The sequence below is a fragment of the Trematomus bernacchii genome, unplaced genomic scaffold (genome assembly GCF_902827165.1).
Source record: "Trematomus bernacchii unplaced genomic scaffold, fTreBer1.1, whole genome shotgun sequence".
In the NCBI taxonomy this organism is placed as follows: Eukaryota; Metazoa; Chordata; class Actinopteri; order Perciformes; family Nototheniidae; genus Trematomus; species Trematomus bernacchii.
This window is the reverse complement of record NW_022987803.1, coordinates 3,678,429-3,705,122: the sequence shown is the minus strand read 5'-3', so window position 1 is coordinate 3,705,122 and position 26,694 is coordinate 3,678,429. Positions and strand designations below refer to the sequence as shown.

At 40.8% G+C, this 26,694-nt stretch overlaps 1 protein-coding gene across 1 annotated transcript; it reads left to right on the top strand.

Annotated features, from left to right (window-relative positions):
• Positions 1-3,287: 3,287 nt before the first annotated feature.
• Positions 3,288-26,025, top strand: LOC117498510 (gamma-aminobutyric acid receptor subunit rho-2-like). Its single transcript, XM_034150654.1, has 9 exons — positions 3,288-3,525; positions 5,684-5,790; positions 16,180-16,247; positions 19,751-19,974; positions 20,119-20,201; positions 21,157-21,297; positions 24,420-24,572; positions 25,415-25,623; positions 25,716-26,025. The coding sequence occupies exons 1-9, from the start codon at positions 3,404-3,406 to the stop codon at positions 26,016-26,018; spliced, it is 1,410 nt and encodes a 469-aa protein (XP_034006545.1). The 5' UTR covers positions 3,288-3,403; the 3' UTR covers positions 26,019-26,025.
• The last annotated feature ends 669 nt before the right edge of the window (positions 26,026-26,694 follow it).

Here is a 26,694-nt window from a genome sequence, read left to right as displayed (position 1 = left end):
AAAAGAAAATCCATTTCTTAAATAAAATAATGTTTTTCATGTATTTCACATGCAACAGTGAGTATGGTGCATTTCTCTAAACACTCACTAATGTGTGTAGAAAACATTTTGCTACCCTTGTCATCTCAAAGTTTCTATATAAAGCTGTGAATAATCAGTCATATAGACAGATGTCTGACTGTCTGTGAAGCACAGGAAATGAGCTGTGGATCTCTGAGATGTTTGAAAACTGTTTCTTTCTTTCTGGTGTCAGCAGAGCCTGGTTTGATTAATGCTTACAGCTTATTCTCCTTGCACTCGAATCTGAATTATTAAAGGTTTATGTTTAAACAAGATTGTACTGCCATGCTCTTGGCTGTGTGAGTTAGCTAAATGCTAACATGCTAATGCTTCATCTCCAGGACATGCATCACCCTGTCACGGTTTTACCCCTCTTAGTCCACAGCTTTTGACTAATTAAATCAATCAATTTGACACAAAATATTGATTTAACAGACTGTAGAATTACACTATTGACAAATAAGAATGATGTTTTCAACAAAGCTGTGCAATAAGCAGGTTTAATGGTTATTAATGCTAACATTAGCCTAACAGCCCAAACACAAAGTAGCCTACAGCTGAGGCTCATCTGAATGCAGTAGTTCAGTACTAAATAGTAGTATTAGTAATTTGTTACTAAAACAATCTGCAGATTGAAATGTTGACCTGATGGTGGCGCTAAATGAAAAGGATCAAAGCTAAAGTTTTGTAATTTGAAAAATGTCCTGCCAAAAGGAAAAGTTCAGCTCAAAGTGAGAACAGACAATCCAGTCGGGCTCCAGAGAGGGCCTGTTACACTTTACCTGGAATGGGAGGGGTGAACAGAGGGGTATTCAGTTGGTTGCGAACTGTAATCTCACCACTGGATGCCACTAAATCCTACATACTGGACTTTTAAGTCATTAGGGCCCCCAAAGGCGTCCTAGCACGAAGTGCGAGTAACCTATTGTTATCCAAGGAATTATTATTATTCTGCTCCGGAGAATGTACTATTTTTGACGATTTACATGTCACAAATTACTCCAAACTACTCGCATTGTAGTTTTTCCGATATTCACGAAACGCTGTATACACATTGCTCTTATGATTGCGGACATATTTCAAATTGGCTTCCATTAGCCCTGCCCCCCAGGAAGTCGGCCATTTCGAAAAATGTGCGGTTTTCATGCATTTTAAGCACATATTTGCGAAATCATTGGAAAAATTCCAATCCAGGACAAGTTCAGCCCATATCCAATGTGATGCTAAATTGCAAAGGAATAGTCAATCGCTCGAACGGGGAGCTCGTAGGCTAAAAATACAATTTTTGACCATTATATGTCAGATAAGCTATTGAGACCTACCTGTCTGCTTTGTGCATCAACTCACACACACACACACACACACACACACACACACACACACACACACACACACACACACACACACACACACACACACACACACACACACACACACACACACACAAAAAGGATGTATCTAGCAAGAAAATATCTCCATGGAGAAAAACCATGTCCGTGAGAACAGCAAAAACTGAGTGCAGAAAAGCTGAACGCAGGTGGAGAAAAACAAATCTTCAAGTTCACTTGCAAATATATAAAGAGAGACTCTGCTTCTATAATCAGGAAATAAAAAAGGCCCGACAATCTTTCTTCTCTGACATCATTACCAAAAATAAAAACAACGCACGTGCCTTGTTTGCTACCGTCGACAGATTAACTAACCCCCCAGTGTCAGTAGCCTCACAATTTCTATCCACCAGGGCCTGCAATGAATTTGCCTCCTTCTTCACTGACAAAATCATGAAAATTAGACAAGCAGTCAGTGCCTCTGTATCAGGTACAGCAAATGTGTTGTCCCTGTGTCCACCTAAAGTCAATTCAGACACCATGACACAATTCCGTCTGATAAATACTAAAGACCTGGAACACATTATTCAACATCTGAAATCCTCCTCCTGTAGCCTCATTATTATTCTGACAGGATTTTTCAAAAATGTTTTTCATTGCTTGGCCTCAGATCTACTTCATAGTAAACAAGTCTTTCCACTCGGGTGTATTTCCACAGGCCCTGAAAACTGCAGTAATTAAACCGCTCCTAAAAAAGCATAACCTAGACGCAACCGTAATGAATAATTACAGGCCAACAACTGCGCACGACTGTGACCGCAGTTTTAATTTATTATTGTTGTACAGATTTTAACAACTTGAAGTTTTACATTGTATTGTTTTCTTTCATCAAATGAACCCATGTAGTCCATAAAACGGTAGCCGGGTTTATCTGAGCGTATTGTTCACGGGGACTGTTTGCAAAAAACAAATGAGAAGAGGTTTACCAACAAAAATGATTGTGTTATTCCTGTTATTCTTTATAATTCTTCCGTGACATAATGATACGAAACTCTAGTGACAATTAGCCCCCTTGGAGAGAGGGGAGTTCATCCCGAAGCTGATGTATTCACACCTAGATATCATGAAGCCTTGTTACAGTAAGAGAAAAACTAAATGGTACTTATTAAATATTAAGGAACTGAGTGTACTAGAAATAGGTGGCCCTTTCAGAGGGTTTTAATAGATTCACACATCCAAATGATTGGATTTCACAATAATGTAATCATATTATTGAAATTTGGACACGTCCAGTGGATTTATAGGCCCCAAAAAATAGGGTGAGAGTGAGACAAAAAAATGACTTTAGGATTATTAGGAAATTATTAAGGAGTTAGGGTATTCTAAGGAATTGTTGGCCACATTTGACGCCATCTTGAAAATTACACATTTCTAGTGGTCAGATCTTGGTAGACTTTTTAGTTTTTAAGGACACTTAATACTACACAAAACTGTGTAGGAACTTTTTGTTGCAATTATTCTGGGGCTATGTGGTTTTTCACATATGCAGCCGCCTAACCCTCCACCTCCAGGATGGAGTGAGGCTGAGACTACAGACGGAGTTCACTCTGTGACTAAGTGGGGGGGGGGGGGGGGGGGGAACGGCTGGATTGGAATTGGGACTGGATATTACTTTGTAATCTCTTGAGATCAAAAACACTTCAAGTGAGGGGGGGGGGGGGCATGTTGTTGTTTTTTTGTTTTCTTTCTTTTTAGATGCGCGCTGCATTTGGTGCTGATGCTGCGCGCGCCTGAGCCAGAAACAGCTCCTCTGGAGGCTGAAGACCAATCAGAGCGCGCATCAGACTTTCCCATCCCGTCTCCCCCCCACAGCAGCCGGTGCACTGGTTTCTCCGTCCTCCGACCCGCACTCTCTCCTCCTGCCCCTGACAGGAAGATGGTACCGTGCACAGAGCTTCCTGCACGTGAACCGAAGGCGTCACTCACCGACTCGCTGCGGGACTTTTGAACTCACCATGCCGTGCTACGCTAGGATTCTCTTCATAGTTTTGTGTCTGATCCTGCTCGGGGAGTGCAGGAAACACCGGAGTCGGAAAAAGCGCTGGTCCGCGCCGGCAGAGAGTCACAAGCCCGGCACGTGAGTACTGAAACATTCTTTATTTTACTCTTTAACTTAAATGTGCCCGTCAGGAACAGCATAGGGCAAAGCGAGGTGAATCACTTCTGATTCCACCCGAGATGTCACATTTACGCACGACTCGGTGCCATGGACCAATCAGCACAGCTTGAGAGCACAGAGAAGGGGACAGTTCAGATTCAGATGATGCAGCAGCTTTGTGGATTTTCCCTTCACTTAGTTTCCATCCAGAATGTCAACATTTGTGAGCATGGCCAGGAGCGGTTCCTGTTCCTTTTTCAGCCGAAATCCCTCCTCAGTGAGGTTGTTGGAAACAGCTTTATCTATGCTTTTCAAAACGAAAACATATAAGTGGGAATAAATCAAACGGTGCCTAAAATCAGCCCTCCACTGAGCCGGTTCACAATCACGACAGCAAATACCACCCTTCCCTCAGATAAGTAAGTTATTTCAGGTTAATTCTTTATTAGGCCTGCCTTCAGGGACTCTGAACACAGAGACTGAGGAGTGGAGGGATATTCTCTTTGAGCCTGTTGTGTGGCTGCGATTTTCCCCGACTGTCACACTTCTGTCATTTCAAATAGGATCAAACATCCCTCAGCAGCAGCCAGATTTATTCTGATGTAGCATGAATTCATAATACCAGCAAAACTTGGATTTTAAAGTATTTGGCTATTTTACCACCTGCATTGCTTTATTCCATTTTTTAAATGGGTCCTGGTTAATCTATTATTTTCTCCAAATATCGGTCTCTACTCAATGTCGTTGGTCTTTGACTTTCCCAGAACCCAAATGGACCTCTTCAAATTGGATTTATTTTTCAGCCAACAGTCCAAAACTCTAATATATTTCATCTACTGTCATCAAATACTCAGAATAAGAGCTAAATCAGTGTTGAGAAGCTAGAACCAGATTATTTTTGGGCCGTTTTGCTTTCTGGTAATTGATTTAACAACCCATTGATTCAGCACAACTTCATACAGTTCAGCACATATTCTGACCCCTTCAGGATCAGCATGTAAATGTTCATTTACAGAACACTACAACCGTATCAATATTTATCTTTCAGGGAGTACAATGCAATAACAGTAACATTTTAATTTTAATTACAGTTCTATTTCAAATAATATCAGTGGGCTTGACATCTGTAAATGAGATAACTTAGTTTGCCCTCACCCTTCCCTCGCTGCTCTCTTGTTAGTATAAACCAGGCTTGGGGAGTAATGGATTACATAATTATGATACAAAAAGAAAAGTAACTGTATTCCCTTACAATTAATAATGTAATCAGATTACTGTTACATTTCTAAAATGGTGGATTACTATCAGTATTACAATGTTACTAAAAACTTAAAAGATCATCTAGTGTTTGTTGTAAAGCATCAGATGTTATCTCTTCTCTGTGCTGTACTGTTCTGTAGGATAATACGTTAAGTGTGAATACGCCTACTGCCTGAATCTGCTTTATGGTGTTCACTTTCTTTGCTTCATTTGTTCTGGTTTTAATTCAGTTGGTGAACATTATATGTTCATAATATAGTGTGTGTGAGCTTAACTGTGTGTATTAAACTGTAGATACATTATGCATTTTCAGCTCAGATTTTATTTCTGCTTTTTTAAACTGTAGTGTGTGCTCATGTGTTTCAGTGTTGGTGTATAGGCTGCTGCCTGAATATGCTGAGTGAAGGGCAGCTTTTCCTATAAATAAAATCTCTGAGCAAAAGACAGATGTTTGATATTAAATATCTTGGTTTCTTCTTTTTCTAAGGTTACATTGTTCTGTTGTCTTACCAAATACACCGCCCCTTAACCCTGGTATAAAGTAGTCTGCTGATGTTCTGTGTGTTTCTTTTTTAAAGGGTTCAAATCCCATGTGCAGACCAAAAGTAAAAATGAATGTCTCTTATAGAAAGCCTGATATCTCCTCGCCTTCTGTGCCAAATTATTAAACACACATCAGTGTTCTTCACTGCGTGTCATATTTGTTTATTACCATGAACACACACACTGTTGATCTTCACTCAATCCCACACACGCCGTCCCTTAATAGAGCACCAAATGTGCATTAATTGGCCCCTGAAAACAGTCCCCAACAATGTCCTCTTGAAATTAGTAACTCTAATGACACTCTCCTCTCTGTCCTCCTGCCTGCTGCCAGTCCTCTGTCCAAGAAAGTTGCTGATGGAACCAAATCCAAAAAGCTGAAGACCAGCCATCTTCTGCGTATTGATGAACATGACTTCACCATGAGGCCGGCCTTCGCAGGTGAGATCTCTGAGCTCCATGAGAGACAAGTTCTCCCTTCAGAACCCTGCAGCTGGGTCAGAGGCTCCACCTCCATGTGCAGTACTGCCTTGGTTATTATGATGGGAGTGAAGCAAGAAGCCAGGTGATGTAATATAAAGAGCAACAGAGTGTGTAGGAGGGTGTGGGCTGTGGGGGGAGGGGGGGTCTAACAAACACTGGACTTTAACCCTTGAGCTCCGATGAAACCAAAAGTAAATGTTATCCTTTCCTTAACTTAAATACCAAAGTTAACCTTTATCACGTATGTCAGGTGTTTATGTCATGTACATAACATATATATATATATATTTAAGCTATATTTAGCTAACACTTATTTCAAAAGCAACTTAAACACACTTTAAAGAGGCCTTAATATGCTTTTTTGTGTTCTATAGGTTTTTGTGCAGGTAAATGGTCTGCAAAGACAACACACTCTCACTCCATAAACGCCCAGGTTGCATACTGATATACACCTGAACATCAGCAGGAGAGGACTCTTTAAAGTAGAGACACTACATACTGATATACACCTGAACATCAGCAGGAGAGGACTCTTTAAAGTAGAGACACTACATACTGATATACACCTGAACATCAGCAGGAGAGGATTCTTTAAAGTAGAGGACACTACATACTGATATACACCTGAACATCAGCAGGAGAGGACTCTTTAAAGTAGAGACACTACATACTGATATACACCTGAACATCAGCAGGAGAGGACTCTTTAAAGTAGAGACACTACATACTGATATACACCTGAACATCAGCAGGAGAGGACTCTTTAAAGTAGAGACACTACATACTGATATACACCTGAACATCAGCAGGAGAGGACTCTTTAAAGTAGAGACACTACATACTGATATACACCTGAACATCAGCAGGAGAGGATTCTTTAAAGTAGAGACACTACATACTGATATACACCTGAACATCAGCAGGAGAGGACTCTTTAAAGTAGAGACACTACATACTGATATACACCTGAACATCAGCAGGAGAGGACTCTTTAAAGTAGAGACACTACATACTGATATACACCTGAACATCAGCAGGAGAGGACTCTTTAAAGTAGAGACACTACATACTGATATACACCTGAACATCAGCAGGAGAGGACTCTTTAAAGTAGAGACACTACATACTGATATACACCTGAACATCAGCAGGAGAGGACTCTTTAAAGTAGAGACACTACATACTGATATACACCTGAACATCAGCAGGAGAGGACTCTTTAAAGTAGAGACACTACATACTGATATACACCTGAACATCAGCAGGAGAGGACTCTTTAAAGTAGAGACACTACATACTGATATACACCTGAACATCAGCAGGAGAGGACTCTTTAAAGTAGAGACACTACATACTGATATACACCTGAACATCAGCAGGAGAGGACTCTTTAAAGTAGAGACACTACATACTGATATACACCTGAACATCAGCAGGAGAGGACTCTTTAAAGTAGAGACACTACATACTGATATACACCTGAACATCAGCAGGAGAGGACTCTTTAAAGTAGAGACACTACATACTGATATACACCTGAACATCAGCAGGAGAGGACTCTTTAAAGTAGAGACACTACATACTGATATACACCTGAACATCAGCAGGAGAGGACTCTTTAAAGTAGAGACACTACAATACTGATATACACCTGAACATCAGCAGGAGAGGACTCTTTAAAGTAGAGACACTACATACTGATATACACCTGAACATCAGCAGGAGAGGACTCTTTAAAGTAGAGACACTACATACTGATATACACCTGAACATCAGCAGGAGAGGACTCTTTAAAGTAGAGACACTACATACTGATATACACCTGAACATCAGCAGGAGAGGACTCTTTAAAGTAGAGACACTACATACTGATATACACCTGAACATCAGCAGGAGAGGACTCTTTAAAGTAGAGACACTACATACTGATATACACCTGAACATCAGCAGGAGAGGACTCTTTAAAGTAGAGACACTACATACTGATATACACCTGAACATCAGCAGGAGAGGACTCTTTAAAGTAGAGACACTACATACTGATATACACCTGAACATCAGCAGGAGAGGACTCTTTAAAGTAGAGACACTACATACTGATATACACCTGAACATCAGCAGGAGAGGACTCTTTAAAGTAGAGACACTACATACTGATATACACCTGAACATCAGCAGGAGAGGACTCTTTAAAGTAGAGACACTACATACTGATATACACCTGAACATCAGCAGGAGAGGACTCTTTAAAGTAGAGACACTACATACTGATATACACCTGAACATCAGCAGGAGAGGACTCTTTAAAGTAGAGACACTACATACTGATATACACCTGAACATCAGCAGGAGAGGACTCTTTAAAGTAGAGACACTACATACTGATATACACCTGAACATCAGCAGGAGAGGACTCTTTAAAGTAGAGACACTACATACTGATATACACCTGAACATCAGCAGGAGAGGACTCTTTAAAGTAGAGACACTACATACTGATATACACCTGAACATCAGCAGGAGAGGACTCTTTAAAGTAGAGACACTACATACTGATATACACCTGAACATCAGCAGGAGAGGACTCTTTAAAGTAGAGACACTACATACTGATATACACCTGAACATCAGCAGGAGAGGACTCTTTAAAGTAGAGACACTACATACTGATATACACCTGAACATCAGCAGGAGAGGACTCTTTAAAGTAGAGACACTACATACTGATATACACCTGAACATCAGCAGGAGAGGACTCTTTAAAGTAGAGACACTACATACTGATATACACCTGAACATCAGCAGGAGAGGACTCTTTAAAGTAGAGACACTACATACTGATATACACCTGAACATCAGCAGGAGAGGACTCTTTAAAGTAGAGACACTACATACTGATATACACCTGAACATCAGCAGGAGAGGACTCTTTAAAGTAGAGACACTACATACTGATATACACCTGAACATCAGCAGAAGAGGACTCTTTAAAGTAGAGACACTACATACTGATATACACCTGAACATCAGCAGGAGAGGACTCTTTAAAGTAGAGACACTACATACTGATATACACCTGAACATCAGCAGGAGAGGACTCTTTAAAGTAGAGACACTACATACTGATATACACCTGAACATCAGCAGGAGAGGACTCTTTAAAGTAGAGACACTACATACTGATATACACCTGAACATCAGCAGGATGTGTCCTCTTTAATACCGTGGGAGCATTCTGGGGTTAAGTATCTTGCCCAAGGACTTGTTGACCACAGGGGCTAGAGATCGATCGGCCCCTCTGATTGGTAGACGCCCATTCACTCCATGAGCCCAAGCCGCCGTACTCATATAACTTAACATTTTACTACAGTTACTCGGCAAACCAACTCATTTGAACCCAAACCAGCTCTTTTCTGAACCAAATGAATGAGTTTTGTTTGAATTCTCCATCAGACTACAGTGCACGTCGAACGATAATTCTAAAGAGGTTCCCAGTGAAGGGTGTGTTCTGAGTGATGGCACACACCAACAGGATTCATTTGGAGTGTGTAGTGAATGTTGATGTCAAACTGATGAAAAAAGGGGCGGCAGGTTTGTTTTTCCCACTTCTTCTCTTCTGTTCCACTGCCAAACCTAAAGAGAACAGAAATAGGCGATGTGGAGCTCACAGCCTCGAGCTAACAAAGAGGAAGAAACCCTCAGCAGGTTACACTGTAAACACATTGTGACGCAGGGCTGAGCGGAGGCGATGGAGTAGAAAGATTAATTCTGAGGCCATTATTTGTCACTTCTGATTGTTTGTATCTTCCAGCAGTGACCCTGATCAGTCAGCAGAAGTCAGCAGGGGGGTCGTGTGTGTCCTTGCTTTACACCTTGAATGTCACGACAATGGTACCGCTGCTGGGATTTGGGGAAGCAATTAAAAATAAGAAGCTTATTTGTTGAACCAAAGTATCCCATTAACTGGTATTTAGCCTAAACGGGTCCTGTTTCAGCACAGGAGGAGGTGGCGAGCTAAATGAAATGTCCCGCAGTGAATTTCACGCCCCGTTGGGACGACAGAGGCGCCACAGATGGGAGTTTGGGTCCCACTGAGGAGCGCTTTTTGTCCTGCGTCTGTCAGCCTTTATTTGCAGGCACAGGCAGCTTTTACAGCAGAAGAAGAGGAATGTGATCGTCTTATTCAAACACCATCAAAAGCTGACTGGTGTAAGCTGCTGCTGCCTGTGAGACTGCCATGCGTTCATTTGGCTGAGGAGAAAAGTGTGTGTGCAGCTGCTGTGCTTCCTCCTGGCTTCAAAAGGAGCGACTGCAGTGTTACTAATGAAAGCCTCTTACAGGAACGTTATCAAAAAAGACGCTTTTACGTGCCAAAAGGGATGTCAGTGTAGGGACGGAGGGAATTCCCAGGTCACAATCAGACAAATCCAGAGTGTGGAGAATGTTATTGTACAAAATAAACACAATAACCGCTTTGTTGTGATTCCATATTCCGAAGAACAAAGATATTGAAAAGAGAAATGTTAATTGCTTTGTTAAGAATCTACAGCGTGCCTCAGAGAGCAGCAGTGCAGGGTGTGTGTATTATCAACAGTGTGCAGGTGGAGTTTGAATGTTATCCCAATTAGAGCTGCCCCACAAATCAAACACACAGGAAGCTGCAGATGGAAGATTTGTCATCACATCTAGTTTCCTGGGAACATCTATTTACAGAGCTCCTCCTTCGTGTCTGCCTCGGGTTTAAAATCAGCCTCACCTGTCATGCATAAGTCATATTTGCATTTAAGACGCAGCATGTTTCCCCCTCTTTTCAACCAAAGCATCCTCTCACTTGGGTTTCTCTCCAGCCCTATATTGTGTAATGCCGTCTAATGTAGCCAGCTGTGGATTACAGCTGCTAATCCATGAAAAGAGGAGCAGTCCAGATTCATTAGGTGGAATGGATAGGGTGTTGCTCCCCCCCCCGCCCCCATATCTACATAACACAAGGACAATTCCATAGGCTAAAGTGTCTCAGAGGTAATGAACCAATTAGACTCCCTGAAAGTGCAGCTTTAATGTGAGACATTTGACTTTCAGTAAAAATATACAAGATTATTTGTTATGTTCCAGGATCAGCTGTGATGTGTGGAGGATGATGGACAGGTGCATGTGTCCAGCAAACCTTAAAGCTAGCCTGTGCCATTTAGTGCTGCAGATAGCTGTACAAATCTTTCAAAAGTATTACTATTTAGAAACCTTTCAGAGTGTGTCATTTTAAACACAACATCTTTAAATATGAAGCTTTTTAGAAAGCATTTGGGACAATTAACTACACTATTACGAAGACTAGTAACTCCTGGCATCTGAATTTGGCTTCTACGTGGTCAGAAATGTATGATTTTTCACCAAGATCATTTCAATAGGTCAAGTTAAAGTGTAGTTACGGACAAAAAATGACATTTACAAGCCATAATTGGTGGCCACCTGGAAAATTGCAGATATCTTGCATTTCTGAGTGTGCCAATGTGAGTACTTGAATCCACTTTTGAAAGATTTCCCTGGTCATTTAAAGGTAGGGTAGGTTAGTTTGAGAAACCAGCTCGAGATCGCTAGAATTTGAAAATACACAACTGGAGAAAATCTGCCACTTCCTTATAGAGCCCCTCCTCCAACACACACGAACGCGCACATGACCAATGAGGGCACGAGATAAGTTTGTGCACAGATGGAAGGCTGACAGGCAGGTAGGCCATCCAGTTATTTTAGCCGGGCCGGCTAAAATGATTGGTCGTGCTTTTTACAGTACCACGGCTTCCACAGATGACATTTTTGTATGTATTTATTGTCAAAGCATTTAATATATTCATTGCTATCGGGATGTTAAGAGCATTCCATGGAATATAACAAAAAGTGTATCTCGAGCCGGTTTCTCAAACTTACCTACCCCACCTTTAATTATCTTCAGCACACATTTAAATAAACAAGATGTAACTAATTATTCCCCTTGCCATTCAAAAGTGAAATCAGAAAAACGGCCCTTGTTCAGTACACTAATGATTTTTGTTTTGATGCTACAGTCTCACTCGGTCTGGTGTGACCACTAGCTAATGGTGGCTAATGCTAGCAGACCCTTCCCATTCTACTGTCATGAGGCCAAGTTAGCATGTTGATTTGAAAGAAACAGAGACAAACTAATTAAAATGTTTCAAGCTAAAGTTTGGAACAACATTGAAGTGAATGTATGGTCTTAACTCTTAACAGCCAAATCTGCTCAGATTTTCTACGAAATGTCAAAAGATGGTCCACCCTCTTTCAAATGGCAATCACGAGGACTTCAAATGTCTTGTTTTGTTTGACTAAAATCCAAATGAGAAGGAACTCCATTATTGAATCCATGATGTAAATAGTTTCTAATAATTGTTTCTGTCTATTGACCAATCAATAAATCAACTAATCATCATATTGACCGTGCCTGTAATCAACATCTTGTTTAGTCACTCTGTTCCCTACATCAGTGGCTCTGAACCTGTATGGCTTGTGTCTTCTTAATTAAAAATGATACAAACAATAACTGGAATATTAAATATCTTCATATGAGCATCCTCACATGGTTAAAGCTTCGGTGAAGACATGACTTGTGAGCAGATCCACTAAAGATCTGCTTTTTCCTTTTTGGCTCAATTGTAATATGTGAAGGGAGAAGACTTTAAAATGTCCAGTGTTTTACAAGAAAATAATTAAAAGTTAGAGAGAAGTCAATATGATTGAGAGATATTACTGACAGACGTTTGCTCACATCCTGCAGAGGATTCAGCTTTCATGTCTCTCAGAGTTCTGAACTCAGTACTTCACATTCTGACTCATATTTATATTTCAATCTCTTCCCAAACTACTGAAAACTTAAGGCTGTTTTCTAAATCATATTTTGAGGGTATTTGATGCCTTTATTAGATAGTGGACAGTGTAAAGGGGACAGGAAATGAAGGAACACGGACCCCCAAAGGCTGTTTTATCAACCCATATTCAATATATCTATATTAAATGTCCTGTGCTGTGAGAACCACAAACAAAACATATCTTCACCTCCATTGTTTAGAAGCAGACATCTTAAATCTTAAACCTGGACACGTAAACACAGAAGTATTTGTATAGCAGAGCTGCCCGGGGCCTCCGGGGGCCCTGGAAGCACCAGCTTCATTTTTCATGTTGGTCTGATTTATCTAAGGGCCAACCTGTTAGAGAGTGTAGCACTAAGTCCCAGTTCTACCAGAAATTATCGGACCAATGATTATGACATCATTCTGTGACCCAGTCCATGAAATATTCACTACAAATTGTTCTTGTAATTACCAAAAATGAATTTCCCACACTGCAAACTTCCAGGAGGGGAGTACTGGGAATGGGTTATTTATTAGAGTTAAATGATGATAAAGCTGCCAGGTGCTGTCTGCGGTATAAAAGTAGATACATTGAAAGTAGCTCCCTTTCTCCCCAGGTGTTGAATGGAAGAATACTAACTTGCTTGGGGGAACTGGCCCTTTATTTCGAGTTTTCTTCGCTACATGCATGCTCATAAACACAATATTCATTAGATTAGCTAAGTTATAAAAAAGGGATGAAAAACTCAGGAAACTGCTGCCACAAGGAGAATATTCCCCCATTGCCTAATTTTAGGCTTTAATATGCCTGAACATCTGCTGGTAACCATCAGAATGAATGGTCGCCCCCCCAACCCACCTAAACCCCCCCCCCCCCCACACTGACATCTTTAGATTAATGATCATTATGTAGCCTACAACTGTAACTTTCTTAATTAAACACATTATGAATTTTCCTCCACAGGGAGAAATGAAAGTCTATACACAGCGACTCAAATAATTAGCCTGATCAAATATTCAGTACTTAAATAAACCCTGACCTGTTGTTGTTATGGCACACTGTGAATGCATATGGATTATGTGCTTTGTTTTCGCGTCTGTGCTTTGGCCATAACTCCGTTTTAAAGAGTGAGTGTTGTTAAATGAAGCCGTTGGCTCTCAGGAAAGCAGAACTGTGAAACTATCAATATGGTTTTTCTGCATGTTGCCCATAAACAGCCTGTTCATACATTTTCAGCTGGACTTATTATGGGCTAGATGATACTCAGTCTTCCTGTTTGTGGCACTGTGAGGTCAGGGGGAGAACACTGGCTGACTCACTCTGAAAAAACTGAAACGTGACTTTAATTAAATGTATTATGTCAACAGATTCCACATGTATTAGGTTAGTTGAAAGCAATACTATTACGTTTAAATAGGTTCAACTTAATACAGTTATGTGAAATCTGTTGACATAATACATTTAATTAATGTCACGTTTCAGTTTTCTCAGTGTGCTTCATGTCCCATTTGAAACAGGAAGTGCTACTGAGAAAGGGCCAAAAGGAGTTATGATGCGGGGCTGGGCTGTGACGCATTCGTTGGTCTCATCTGATAATCAGTGACGTGGAATAATTCGCTGATGCTGTCAGCTCAAAATAGCAAATGGAAATCTTCCGGCGGACCCACACGCAGGACATCTCAGTGATCGTCCAGCCTGAACACATGAGCCTCACTTCTTCAGCCTTAATCTGCCAACTCTTGAAGCACTGGAAACTCTCAGCTACATCCAGAGGTCCCAAGTAGTGAAGTACAAATACTTCGTTACTGTACTGAAGTCGATTTTCCTTGTGTCAGTACTTTACTCCACTATTTATTTTTGACTATTTATTCACTTTTTACTTTTACTCCTCACATTTCTTTTCACAAATACCTGTCCTTTATACATTTTCAAAACATCATTATTATCATCGCACGCCTATTTCACCATAATGTCATACAGAAAAAACAATGGGTGTTTATATGACAATAACCGTATTACAATTTGAACTAGAAGCTTTTTAATGTTCTATTAATATAAAGTGAGGTCCAGTTACCAGCTTGACTCTTGGCTTGGCTACTTTTTACTTAAGTACATTTCAAAGCCCATACTTCTTTACTTTTACTCAATAAGTTTAGTCAGCACTTCAACTTTTACCAGAGTATTTTTAAACATGAGTATCTGTACTTCTACTTTGGTGAAGGATAGGTGTACTTTTGCCGTCTTTGGCTACATCCCTCTTCTGGAGAGTCTTTTTTTCCCCTCTTCTGTGTCTTGAGATCCGCGCAGAATGGGTTCTGCCTGTGGCCCCTTGTACCCCTTGTGGCCCCCTTGTGGCCCCCTGTGCCCCCCCTCTCAGCAGGTGTCTGCTGTTCTCTCCCATGAGGCAACATGTCAGGAGCTCAGGCTCTGCTGGATCTGGCACGTGATGTGTGGCATATGGTGTGAGTAAGAGTAGGGAGGACACTCTGCCGACAGCTGGAAGCGGACATGAGCTGATATCCTTCATCCCAGGTAGCAGCTTTGCCACCGGTTACGTCACGCTGCTCAGATTAACAGTATTACAGCGGGCAATGTGCCTTTAATACACCAGGGGCAGAAGGCTGTGTGAATCTGTTTAGCTATTGATGAGAAGGGTACTAGTACACTCTTCCATCTAAATGTAAATCCCAAACTGGGCACTTCAATAATCCCCTCAATCAGATATGAACAGCTATGAGAATATTGTGTTCTGTTTAATGACATTTTTTGTAATTAAAGACTAATTAGTTGTGGCTTAGCAATATATTCCATCTTGTTATTTGCACAGTGTGTGAAATAATTTCTCTACTCAAATCCAATAACATGTTTGCATCGAATGTCTGTTCTTCCTCAGAGTGTCAGTTCAGACACAAGAGGAGAAGAGAAACTGGAAGAGAAACTCCCTCTGGAGGGAACACAGGGATCTTAGCCTTTGCAGACCATTCAGAAAAACGTATATAACACACTACAGGAAAGGGAGACCCCAAAGAGCATAATAGGGCCTCTTTAAGATTTTAAAAACATTGTTTATATATCATTATACAAATGTCCGGCCCTGGTCAGAGCCTGCAGTGCAGAACCTGTTTAGCCTATGAACACGGTTGGTGAAGAATATATCTTGATTATTGGTTTGAATAAGTATGTTTCTTATTAAGTTAGTATGTTACATAACAAAAGTAGCTTCAGATGAGTCAGCGTGGACTTTTGGTCGCACATGAGACATGAACAGCAGTCTGAGGACTCTGTCTCTCTTTCTACTACGTCACCCAGCTTCCTTGAGGCATCAAAGTCATCTTTGACAATAACAGTAATTATACACTCCTGTACTTTAGGTTCTTCTTATTCTTCAAGTCTTGGATCCAATTCCACACTTTGTTTGTATGTTTCAAAGTGTCTGAGGCACTCTTTATGGTCAGAAACTGTCATCTGTGTGGTGTTCCTCTGCAGGTCCAGCTGTCCCTGTTGGAGTGGATGTCCAGGTGGAGAGCTTGGACAGCATATCAGAGGTGGACATGGTAAGTGGCTTAAATGTGTTGAACGCCATATGTAAGATTATGGGGGAAATGGATTACAAATAATGTAGTAGATGTAATCTGCAAAAATAATTGAAATCTGCAGACACTTATTGGAATACACATTGAGTTGTGATGTTAAACTACAGAATTAGTCATTCTGTCTTAGACGCAAAGACCAACAGAAACCTCAAAGTAAGGAGATTATACAGGATGTACAAAATATGATGTCATTATTACTGCTACTATCCCAGCGGATTATGTCTCTGGTAGCGCATGTAGCAGTTAATCTGTGACAGATTCAGTAAAGTTGCTGACTTCAACAATGGAGCTCCTACTGCTCCAACACATGGAGCAGCTCCACTCAGACACGGAGGCTAATGAGCAGGAACGTTCTCCATTAGCAGCGTGAGGATGGACACATGAGCAACAGTGACTCAGATTGTGGGAACACCCTTCTCAGTCCCAGTTTGTGACTGAAGATCAGAGCCGGAATATAGATTATTCCTATATTTAAAGTTTTCTGCGGTTAACTGTGTTCTGACACTGCATCAGAAGGCTTCTCTGCTTTGTACTGGCAGATGAACTTTGAGTCATTCAGATGTTGTTTTCAGTTGGATAATCAGAATCAGATTATGAAAGCTCAATGGTAGGAATTGTTTATTTTGCTCAAACCCAGACTGAATGTTGATTAATGTAATTAAATAGACCTTCTGTCCTGGAACCATAAATTGGATCTGAACTGCTGTCCTGATGTTGTGTAAGCTCCCGTTTCCAAGGACAGCCAAGGATTACATTTAATTTGAATCCCAGTGTGTATTTAATTGTTTTGGAACAGGGGGGGTAAAAATGAATGATTCCAGATGACGGCCGCCCTTAATGACATTATGTCATATCACAAAGCTGCAGGATGCTTAACAGTTACGCAGCAAACACTCTTGGCTGTTTTATTGGGAGGGAAACGGGTTCAAAACATATCGATGTTAATAGGACTCACTAAAAACTAGGTATTTCATCTGGATTTGTGTAGTATTGCAAATGTAATGCAATGGTTTCAAGCAGGGATTAGTTTAAGAAGTTGTTTACATTTTTGCTACAGTAGCTCAGTAGTATACCTAAAACAGCTGACTACTAGCATTTAACGTAATCCATCAGGAGGAAGGGGCTGTGGCAAGGTAGGAAGGATGATAGCCTGGATACAAAGTTTTATCTACAATTTGTAAATGTCTATATCTACCTAACAAAGTTTGAATGACAACTATTTTGTATCATATAGTGATATAGTTAGCTCAACTAACTAAACACTCAAAATGAATTCTAGCTATCTGACAGGAGATTTGCAAATATAACATCAGAAACTCATTTGTGTACACTTTTTAAGAGACAACAACTAAAGTGTAAGGGTCCTTTCCTATCTGTGTCTTATCCCTAATGAACGATAGAGCCCTAACAAACAGAAGAGTTCATGTTTCATAACAGTGTCAAAGCAAACGTCCCTAATAAAAGAGTCCCACTGTGGGCCGATGTGTTGAAAGTGATGAGTGTTGATGCCTCTCCATGCAGAGAACCAGGGTTCGAATCTAGCCTGGGACCATTTGCCACGTGTCGTCCTATCTTTCTCCCCCTTTCAAAACTGGCAATGAAATAAAGGCACAGGTTTCTACGGTGGCCGACAGGTGCATGCAAATAAAGAAACATCTTCACCAACACATGCGCAGCATTTAGTAAACAATCACAAACTTCACGAAACAAGTGCAGCAATTACTAAAAATGTTGCATAATTGAAACTGCAAACACAGCTAAAAACTAAACGGAAACGGGGACGCACACAGCTGGGACCGGAGCGCTTGGTGACGTTCAGGGATTATAAAATTGGCCAACTTGGTGAAGATGTTTCTTTCATTTGCATGTGATTTGGCACATTTGTGTTTTCATATTTGCATCGTTTTGAAATTGCAGCGCATTTCTCCTAATGGAAGTGTGTTAGTTTGTGGTAAAGAGTTTGCACCTGTCGACCACTGTAGGTTTTTTCATTCCATTACTGATGCATATGTTATTTTGTTGATTCAGTTATTTATACATGCGCTAAGGCTGCATACGCAGAGCCTAGAAATGTTTGTGGAGACTATTTCCAGCTACAGCAGCAGTGTGTGTGAGATTGAGTGAAAATAAACTCAGCATGTGTTCATGGTAATAAAGGAACATGTCAGAGTGCAGCAGTGAGGCTCATTGATGTGTTTCTGTATGAAGCTTCACAGCACAGAGTAGGAAGATATTTCCGGCTATGATATACAGGATATATTGGTTTGAGTTTGTGCATTGTATTTGATGACGAAGGGAAAATACCACTAGTCTGTACTGTGGGTTTTGCTGGTGTATATAACTCTGTGTTTTGTGGTACAGTAAGATAATAGATGCTCAAATAACGCACAACAGGAGCCCACAGAAGAGTCATGAAGTTAGTGAAATGTCTACATTTATATCTAAATCAAATCGTTAGTAATTATCATTTATTAACTTAAAATGTTGTCGCAAATAGAAGAATACAATTATAATTGCTGAAATGTATTGTAACAGTGCAAAAGTAGAGAAGAGTCAAAAACACAGCTACACAGCCATTTCTACACACATTTGTAAAGGCTAGCAAACATAGCGGTGATACCCTGCAGGTTACAGCAGAACAAGAGTGTAGCAGTGAGAGTGTAGCCTGTGGTGACTCCATCAGCTAATACATTCAACTTTTCATTTCTTAGAAACAGAATTATTTCTTCTTTCAAAGGTTCAATAGTCTTGCATTATGAAATTCAGCTTTCAGCTACATTATAATTAAATTGTGGTTTTATAGAGCTAATCTGCTGGCAGTAATATATATGGGGTCAAGAACACTTCAATCCCAACACTTTAAAACAGCTCAAAGCTAAATCTGGCACTGTTACGCTTGACACATTTTAATGTTTTAAGTGTTCATTACTGTGCATTGTCCCTAACAAATAATCGATTAAATAAATAAATAAATGAGTGAAGGTATAACACATTACAGTGATTACTCATTCAGAGCTTCAGACATGCCCCTGAACTCATTTTACGCAACATCAAGGTGCCGTATGGTGGCTGCCAAGAGTACAATGTGCGGCTGCAGACATTATTCCAAACGGATCTGCTCTTATGTAATGCCATGAGGAGAGTGGCATGGGGGATGATCTCTGTAGCCGAGTGTGGGGGGGGGGGGGCTGAGTAGTGCAGAGACAGGGTCACTCCGGCTTGCATAGCAACAGGGGAAGGAGGCGAGAAGACAAGGGTAATCTAGGACCAATGGAAGCTTAGGTAGCATATGTTCAGCACTTCTCTTACCCGTGTATGTTTAGTCATAAGCATTCTATATAATCCAGCAGCCAGTGTAATCCCAGAGTAATTTCAAAAACCAGAGGTGGCAAGCAAGTGAGTCCTTGTAGTGCGACTTAATCCAGAGGCTGTTTGTGCTTGTCGCCCCTCCCCCGCTGCCTCAGGACTTCACCATGACCCTGTATCTGAGGCACTACTGGAAGGACGAGAGGCTGGCCTTCCCCAGCACCACCAACAAGAGCATGACCTTTGATGGGCGCCTGGTGAAGAAGATCTGGGTGCCCGATGTGTTCTTCGTCCACTCCAAGAGGTCCTTCATCCACGACACCACCACTGAAAACATCATGCTGCGGGTGTTCCCTGACGGTCACGTCCTGTACAGCCTGAGGTGAGGACACCAGCAGGAAGCCCCCCCACACACGCTCATATGTGCCATCACAGGGCTGTTTCACACTGACTAAATGCCACTTGGCAGCGTTGTTGGAGCCGGCCCAGAGCTGGTGGTGATGTTAACACTCTGCTGTTTCCCCAGGGTCACAGTGACTGCTGCGTGCAACATGGATTTCAGTCGCTTCCCTTTGGACTCGCAGACGTGCACGCTGGAGCTGGAGAGCTGTAAGCATTCACACACACTCCACTCTACTGCTGTGGGAAATAAAGGGCCAGTAATTATAAAGGGCCCAAAGAATATGTGCAGCATGTTGCCTCAATCAGCACCACATTGAGTCAAATCACTGAATTGTTATTCATTACTGTTGTTGTCAGTAGGAGGTAGGTGCCGGTCATAGATGTAATTAACATCATCCACAGCAGCATGTTGATTTCAGACTATCATTAAACAACTATTGTGGCCAAAAGCATTCCTAAAAATTCAAATGTGTGATATCTTTTGAAAACAAATATAACAAATTCTGTTAGTAAAATAATTTGTAATGTGTTGTTTGTGCTGGGTTTTTTAAGTTAAAGAGGCCTATAATGCTCTTTGGAGTTTCCCGTTCCTGTAGTGTGCTCTGTAGGTTTGTGTGCATGTAAATGGTCTGCAAATGCTAAAATCTCTTTGTTGTCTCCGTTGGACTCCTTTGTCAGTAACATAGTGACATCACTGTTGAACACTAGCATTCTATTGGCTAGCGCTCCAACACACGTGAAAGGCTAAGGGGCGGGACATCTCTAAGCGGTTGACCAATCACTACAGAGCCGTCCAGCTAACCAATCAGAGCAGACTGGGCTCTGGTTTCAGACAGAGGGTGAAAAGAGGTGCTGCAGCACAGGCAGTGTGAGCAAAATAAAGAGCTTTTTGAACATTAAAGCATGGAGACATGTCCCTGTAGAGACACTACATACTTGTTCTCTTCACATTAATTGCAATTGGAGTGTAGGGAGGTGAATTAAAAGTCTGTAACCAGAACTGTCTGAAAGGGTTCAAAAAGATCAAGTTCACTAATGGAAAGTGAAAAGGCACTGATAAACAATAAATCCACAAGGCCAAACTGCCTATTCATTTTGTAAGTATCAGGGGTAAAGTTATTATCGGTACAGGCCACACTTACATCCCTGCTCTCTCCTTCAGATGCTTACACAGATGAAGACCTGATGCTGTACTGGAAGAGCGGTGATGAGTCTCTGAGCACCGACGACAGGATCTCTCTGTCTCAGTTCCTCATCCAGAAGTTCCACACCTCTTCCAGACTGGCTTTCTACAGCAGCACAGGTACGCTGCCCACATAATGCTGAGTGGAGTGTTTTATCTGAGGCTGGTTTAGCCAAAGGCCAAAAATGCAGACTTTGGTATGGAGTTATTTGAGTAATCGGTTAATATAAATGGAAATCGAAAGGACTTCCGTTTGTATGTCCGTAATCCTGCATAGTCGAGGGGCCACTAGTCAAAATCTACTTTTAATATTAATATATCAGTTAAATGTATGCTTACTTGTGCATATTCTTAAACAAACTAAGTTGGTCAACACATGGGAAATTAGTAGGGCCCTTCAGCTCACTGCTGATAGGATCATTAGGCCCCTATATTACAGTCTGAAGTAACTGCATTGGAGTTGAACCTCAGTAAGATGAGCAAAAGAAAAAGACATGAACTTAGCATAACATGCTTTCATATCACCTGCTGTCTTGTGCACTCTGGCAATTGCATGTCATATACTTCCAGTGTTTCTTTGCAAATATTTAATTAAATTAAACATATATACAATGATATAATGTTTTTTTCACCATTTTACTTACTTGGTCTTGACTTGGACTTGAAGATCTTCAATCTGCTTGAACTCTTCCCTGTCTCTGACTCAGATGGTGTGGTGCTTCACGTTTCTTCTTCTATGATTGCAATCGCTCTATTTTTGAATAATCAGTTGTTCTTTCGTGTCCTCGCATTTCCAATGTTCCAGATTTTTGGCTTTAAAAAAAAAAGAAACTCAAACTTATTTAAATTGAGCATTTTGAAAAGAAAAGAATATAAATGACAAAGGCAAAGCAGGAAGCCACAATGCCTGTATTGCGGAATTAAAGTGTTTCTATTTTTAAGACATATTTACGATAAAGGCAGCAAACTTACTTACGATATTTCCCTCTATGGTGTTGAATCCAAATTGCGTCCTCACTTCACTTCTTAGATGATTATCCGTCTAACTCAGCTTGCTAGTCTTCTCTATTTTGAGTGAGCAAGGTAAACAACAAATACATATTTTCACCGTGTGACAACAAATGTGGAAATGCCAGGTGTAAATAATAACAATAATGAAAGATATTAGTTTAAAACTTGGAGATTAGTTTTAGGATCCTTTTCTGTGTCACTCACTAGGACACTTAAATAGAGTGGAGCCATCATTAATGCCATTAGCAGCACTTCCATGACAAGTGAAAATGTGTGCTGTGAAAGGAACAGCATATTAAAGAGAAATGGGATAGGACAATTATGGCGCACATAATGTGGTGTCTGACCAAAGTCTTAAAAGCTGATTAAATATACTGTATGTCATTCCATATTCCTATTTTAATTCAAATAAGAAGTAAAAAACCTATCTCCACCCTAGCTGAGTTAAGTGTCGTTTTAAACAAATAATTATATTTATATTCAGCAGCAACGTCTTTAGAGAAGCACTGTCCTGGTTACCCCGTGCACACACTGACAACAGTTACCATGGTGAAACACGGTGCTACTAGGGGTTGAAAAATAATAACAGATATTTATTATATAAGTACATTAAATAAAAGTTGTTCCCCGAGCTAAACGTTGTGCAGCTTTACTGTATGTAAAGGCACTGAAATTGACTGTTTGGCTTTGCTCTAGGTTTTACTCAAACAGTGAGATGTGCACTGAACGCACAGGAGAGCTGGGAAATGGTTCTGTACGGTCTTTTATTTTATTATACCTCCTTTGAAAGCCTTGTTTTTAGTCTTACGCATCCGACCTAGAAAATCTTATTTGTTACAGTGTACCGTGCACCAGGTCCTTATTCAGAATTATTATCAGAATTCTCTGAGTTTTTATCAACTTTGGTACTTAAAACAGATAAAGTAATTATCGTAGGTGACTTTAATATTCATGCTGACGATGATAAAAATAGCCTTACTGTTGCATTTAACTCTATATTAGATTCTGTTGGTTTCCGTCAGAGTGTAAATAAACCAACCCACTGTTATAATCACACTCTCGACCTTGTTCTGACTTATGGTATTGAAATTGATCAACTATTGGTCGAACCGCATAATCCTGCTTTATCCGACCATTTCTTAGTAACTTTTGAAGTACTGTTACTAGACTACAAACCATTATTCAAAAGTTCCTGCAGCAGAAACCTATCTGTTAGTGCTATAGCCAAATTTAAGGAAGAGATTCCACCAATACTTAACTCGATAGCATGTCTGCATGTAAGGGAGGAAACTTATACAAAATGTACACCACCCCAAATTGATCATGTTGTTGATAGTGCTACAGATGCGCTGCGAATAAAATTAGACACTGTTGCTCCTTTGAAAAAGAAGAAAATAAAACAACATAGATTAGCTCCATGGCATAATGCCGAAACCCGCAAAATAAAGCAAAACTTGAAAGGATATGGCGTTCCACTAAACTTGAAGAATCTCGTTTAATTTGGCATATTACTCTCAATGAATATAAGAAAGCACTGCGTAAAGCGAGAGCAGCTTACTACTCTTCATTAATACAGAGAGCCACAGCTCTATTGAGCCTTCTATTCCCATAGCACTCAGTAGTAATGATTTTATGTGCTTTTTTAACGATAAAATTGTTACTCTTAGAAACAAAATTAATGACCTCTTGCCTTTGACCAGTATAGTGTTATCAACAGCTCCCGGAAACGTAAGTTCTAATATTACACTAGATAGTAAACTAGAATGCTTTTCAGCCATAAACCTTGAACAATTGAATTCAATGATTCTCTCTTCTAAACCATCAACGTGTATCTTAGACCCGATTCCAACTAAGCTGTTAAAGGACGTTTTTCCATTAGTTAGCACTTCTTTATTAAATATTATGAATTATGAATTGATTGATTGAACTCCACACTGGTGTGAAATACACCATTGGGATATTTCTGTATTTTTTTCTTTTACTCCCCTCCCTGTTTATTCTTCCATTTGCTACTTTGATGTGCTGTGCCCTGCTGTCATAAATACAGATATATGTTTCTATTACGATGTTATTTGGTTTGGTTTTATAAACTCATACACATTTCTATCATCCTGTGCGGATTAGAAATTTCACCTCTGGCTCTGTGTTTATCGAGGAATTTTAGTAAACCATTTTTTTGTTCTACCCTCTGACATTACATTTATTTTTATTTCACTTCTTCTCTCCTCCAGGCTGGTACAACCGTCTGTACATCAACTTCACCCTGCGGCGCCACATCTTCTTCTTCCTGCTGCAGACCTACTTTCCTGCCACTCTGATGGTCATGCTGTCCTGGGTGTCCTTCTGGATCGACCGCAGGGCCGTCCCTGCCAGGGTCTCATTAGGTGAGAAGATATGCAACACAATGACCACCCTTCCTGTTCAAACATTATTTGTGTCCATCACACATCACAGTGACCTGAGAGCATGGACCAGTTTGCACAGTAGAGCTGCGAGGGAATCAAACTGAAAGACAAGTTCAACATTCTGGGAAATGTACTTATTTCCTGTCTTCCTGAGTTGAGACGATCAATATCATTCTCATGTCCTCGTTAAGTATGGAGCTGGAGTCAAGACGCAAACATGATTGAGCTGTGAATGTGCGTTCACAATCTCAAAACTCATTGGCTATCGATATGACGACGATAAAGCCTAGCTAGCTGATATCCAAGGGACGGATAATGGATATCCGATCAAATACTTCTCCTTCTGAGCTCCTGTCTTTGTTTATGGTCCGACTTGAAAGACAATTTCTACAAAAGCTATCAGATGATAGCTGAAGCATCACAGCCAATTTATTCTGACTATTCTGCTATTGTCGTTCACCTTAATGCAACCAAACTCCTTTCCAACATGATTGGTCAAAACTACTTGGAGATTACAAACGGTAACCAGAATGCTTCCAATACCAAAATCTTGTCCTGTTATGGTCAGATTCTACATATGGAGAATGTTTATAGAGATAGCCAATCACTGATTCCCATTCTTTGTCTGGGAACCTCCTCCTCCTATATTTTAGTTTCGACTGTGTTTAGTGTTTGCCCTCCTTATTCGAGAATTATAGGTGGTGCAGGAAAAATACCTGGGGGTTCTGAAGCCACCCTAGGAAAGCCGCAGCACCCCAAAGAAATGTCTGTGGTTTGCTTTTCAAATGTTCATATGAAGTTGTATGTTTTGTGTTCCTCAGGTATAACCACGGTGCTCACCATGTCCACCATCATCACTGGAGTCAACGCCTCCATGCCCAGGGTGTCCTACATAAAAGCTGTGGACGTTTACCTCTGGGTCAGTTTCGTCTTTGTCTTCCTGTCGGTGCTTGAATACGCTGCCGTCAACTACCTGACGACGGTGAGGGACGGTAAAGACCGTAAGCTCAGAGAAAAAGCCAGGGAACAGGTACAGAGACCTTTTCAGAATTGCTGTACGTCTCAAATTCATATTAGTCTTTATCAATCTTGATTTCTTTCCTCTCTTTTGCTCAGTCTCAGAACCTGCCCTGCACCTGTGGCATGTCCCACGGCAGAACCATGATGCTGGACGGAACGTACAGCGAGGCGGACGCCAACAGCCTGGCGGGGTACACACGGGGCTCCATGGCGGCTGATGATGCATCGGAAAAACCAGAGCGGATAGTGGTGCATCTCTCGCTGGACAACGAGCCTACAGAGACCAAGAAGAAGAAGGGCTTCCGGATTATCCAGAACACCCACGCCATCGATACCTCCTCTCGCATGATCTTCCCTGGCGCATACGTCCTATTTAACCTGATCTACTGGTGTGTGTACTGCTGAGTGTCTGCTTTTAACCCTAAACTATAGCAGCGAAAGAAAACACTCCGAAACCCATCGTTGACTTTAGAAGACGGATACAGTTGTTTCCATTCTGCATTTTCAGGTGGATCAACTAGTTTGGCAGTGAAGCTTAACAACATCAGAGACTTCTGGGTGTGAATATCTCCAACTCATAGTTTACAGCTGAACTGGACCACTCATACAGCTTCTCTTCCTTTACATAATTACATCCCAACTCATATTTACACTAATTATACCGTGGGGGCTGGTTGCACAAGTTTGCACCTTGACTGGTCTAATGACAGTTATACAAAATAAACCAATACAAATGTTGAATTACTGTTGCCATGGTCATGATAATGGTAGAGTGCTTTGAAATAAAATGGAAATCGTTGTTAGTGGTTACAGAGACAACACGTCAGCAGTGTAAAATTGTGCAAATTGCCACATCATATGTTGATTTAAGCAGGAAAGTCTGTTCCATTTTGTTATGATTTATGTAGATCTTTAGAGCTGCCCACCAGATATCATCATGTTTGAAACACGCTGATTTAAGGGTTGTTCATTCTGTTGACTTATCAACTTGTCACCCTGAACAGTTGCGTGCATATCACCCTCCTGCTGCCATTTCTGGCTGCCTTTATGTCGCTGGTCATGATTGTATATATGAGGTCCC

Coding starts and splice junctions, on each gene's coding strand:
- LOC117498510 (XM_034150654.1), top strand. CDS start 3,404: ATGCCGTGCTACGCTAGGATTCTCTTCATAGTTTTGTGTCTGATCCTG. Junction 21,298..24,419: donor GGCTTTCTACAGCAGCACAG/GTACGCTGCCCA, acceptor TCTCTCCTCCAG/GCTGGTACAACCGTCTGTAC. Junction 25,624..25,715: donor GAGAAAAAGCCAGGGAACAG/GTACAGAGACCT, acceptor GCTCAGTCTCAG/AACCTGCCCTGCACCTGTGG.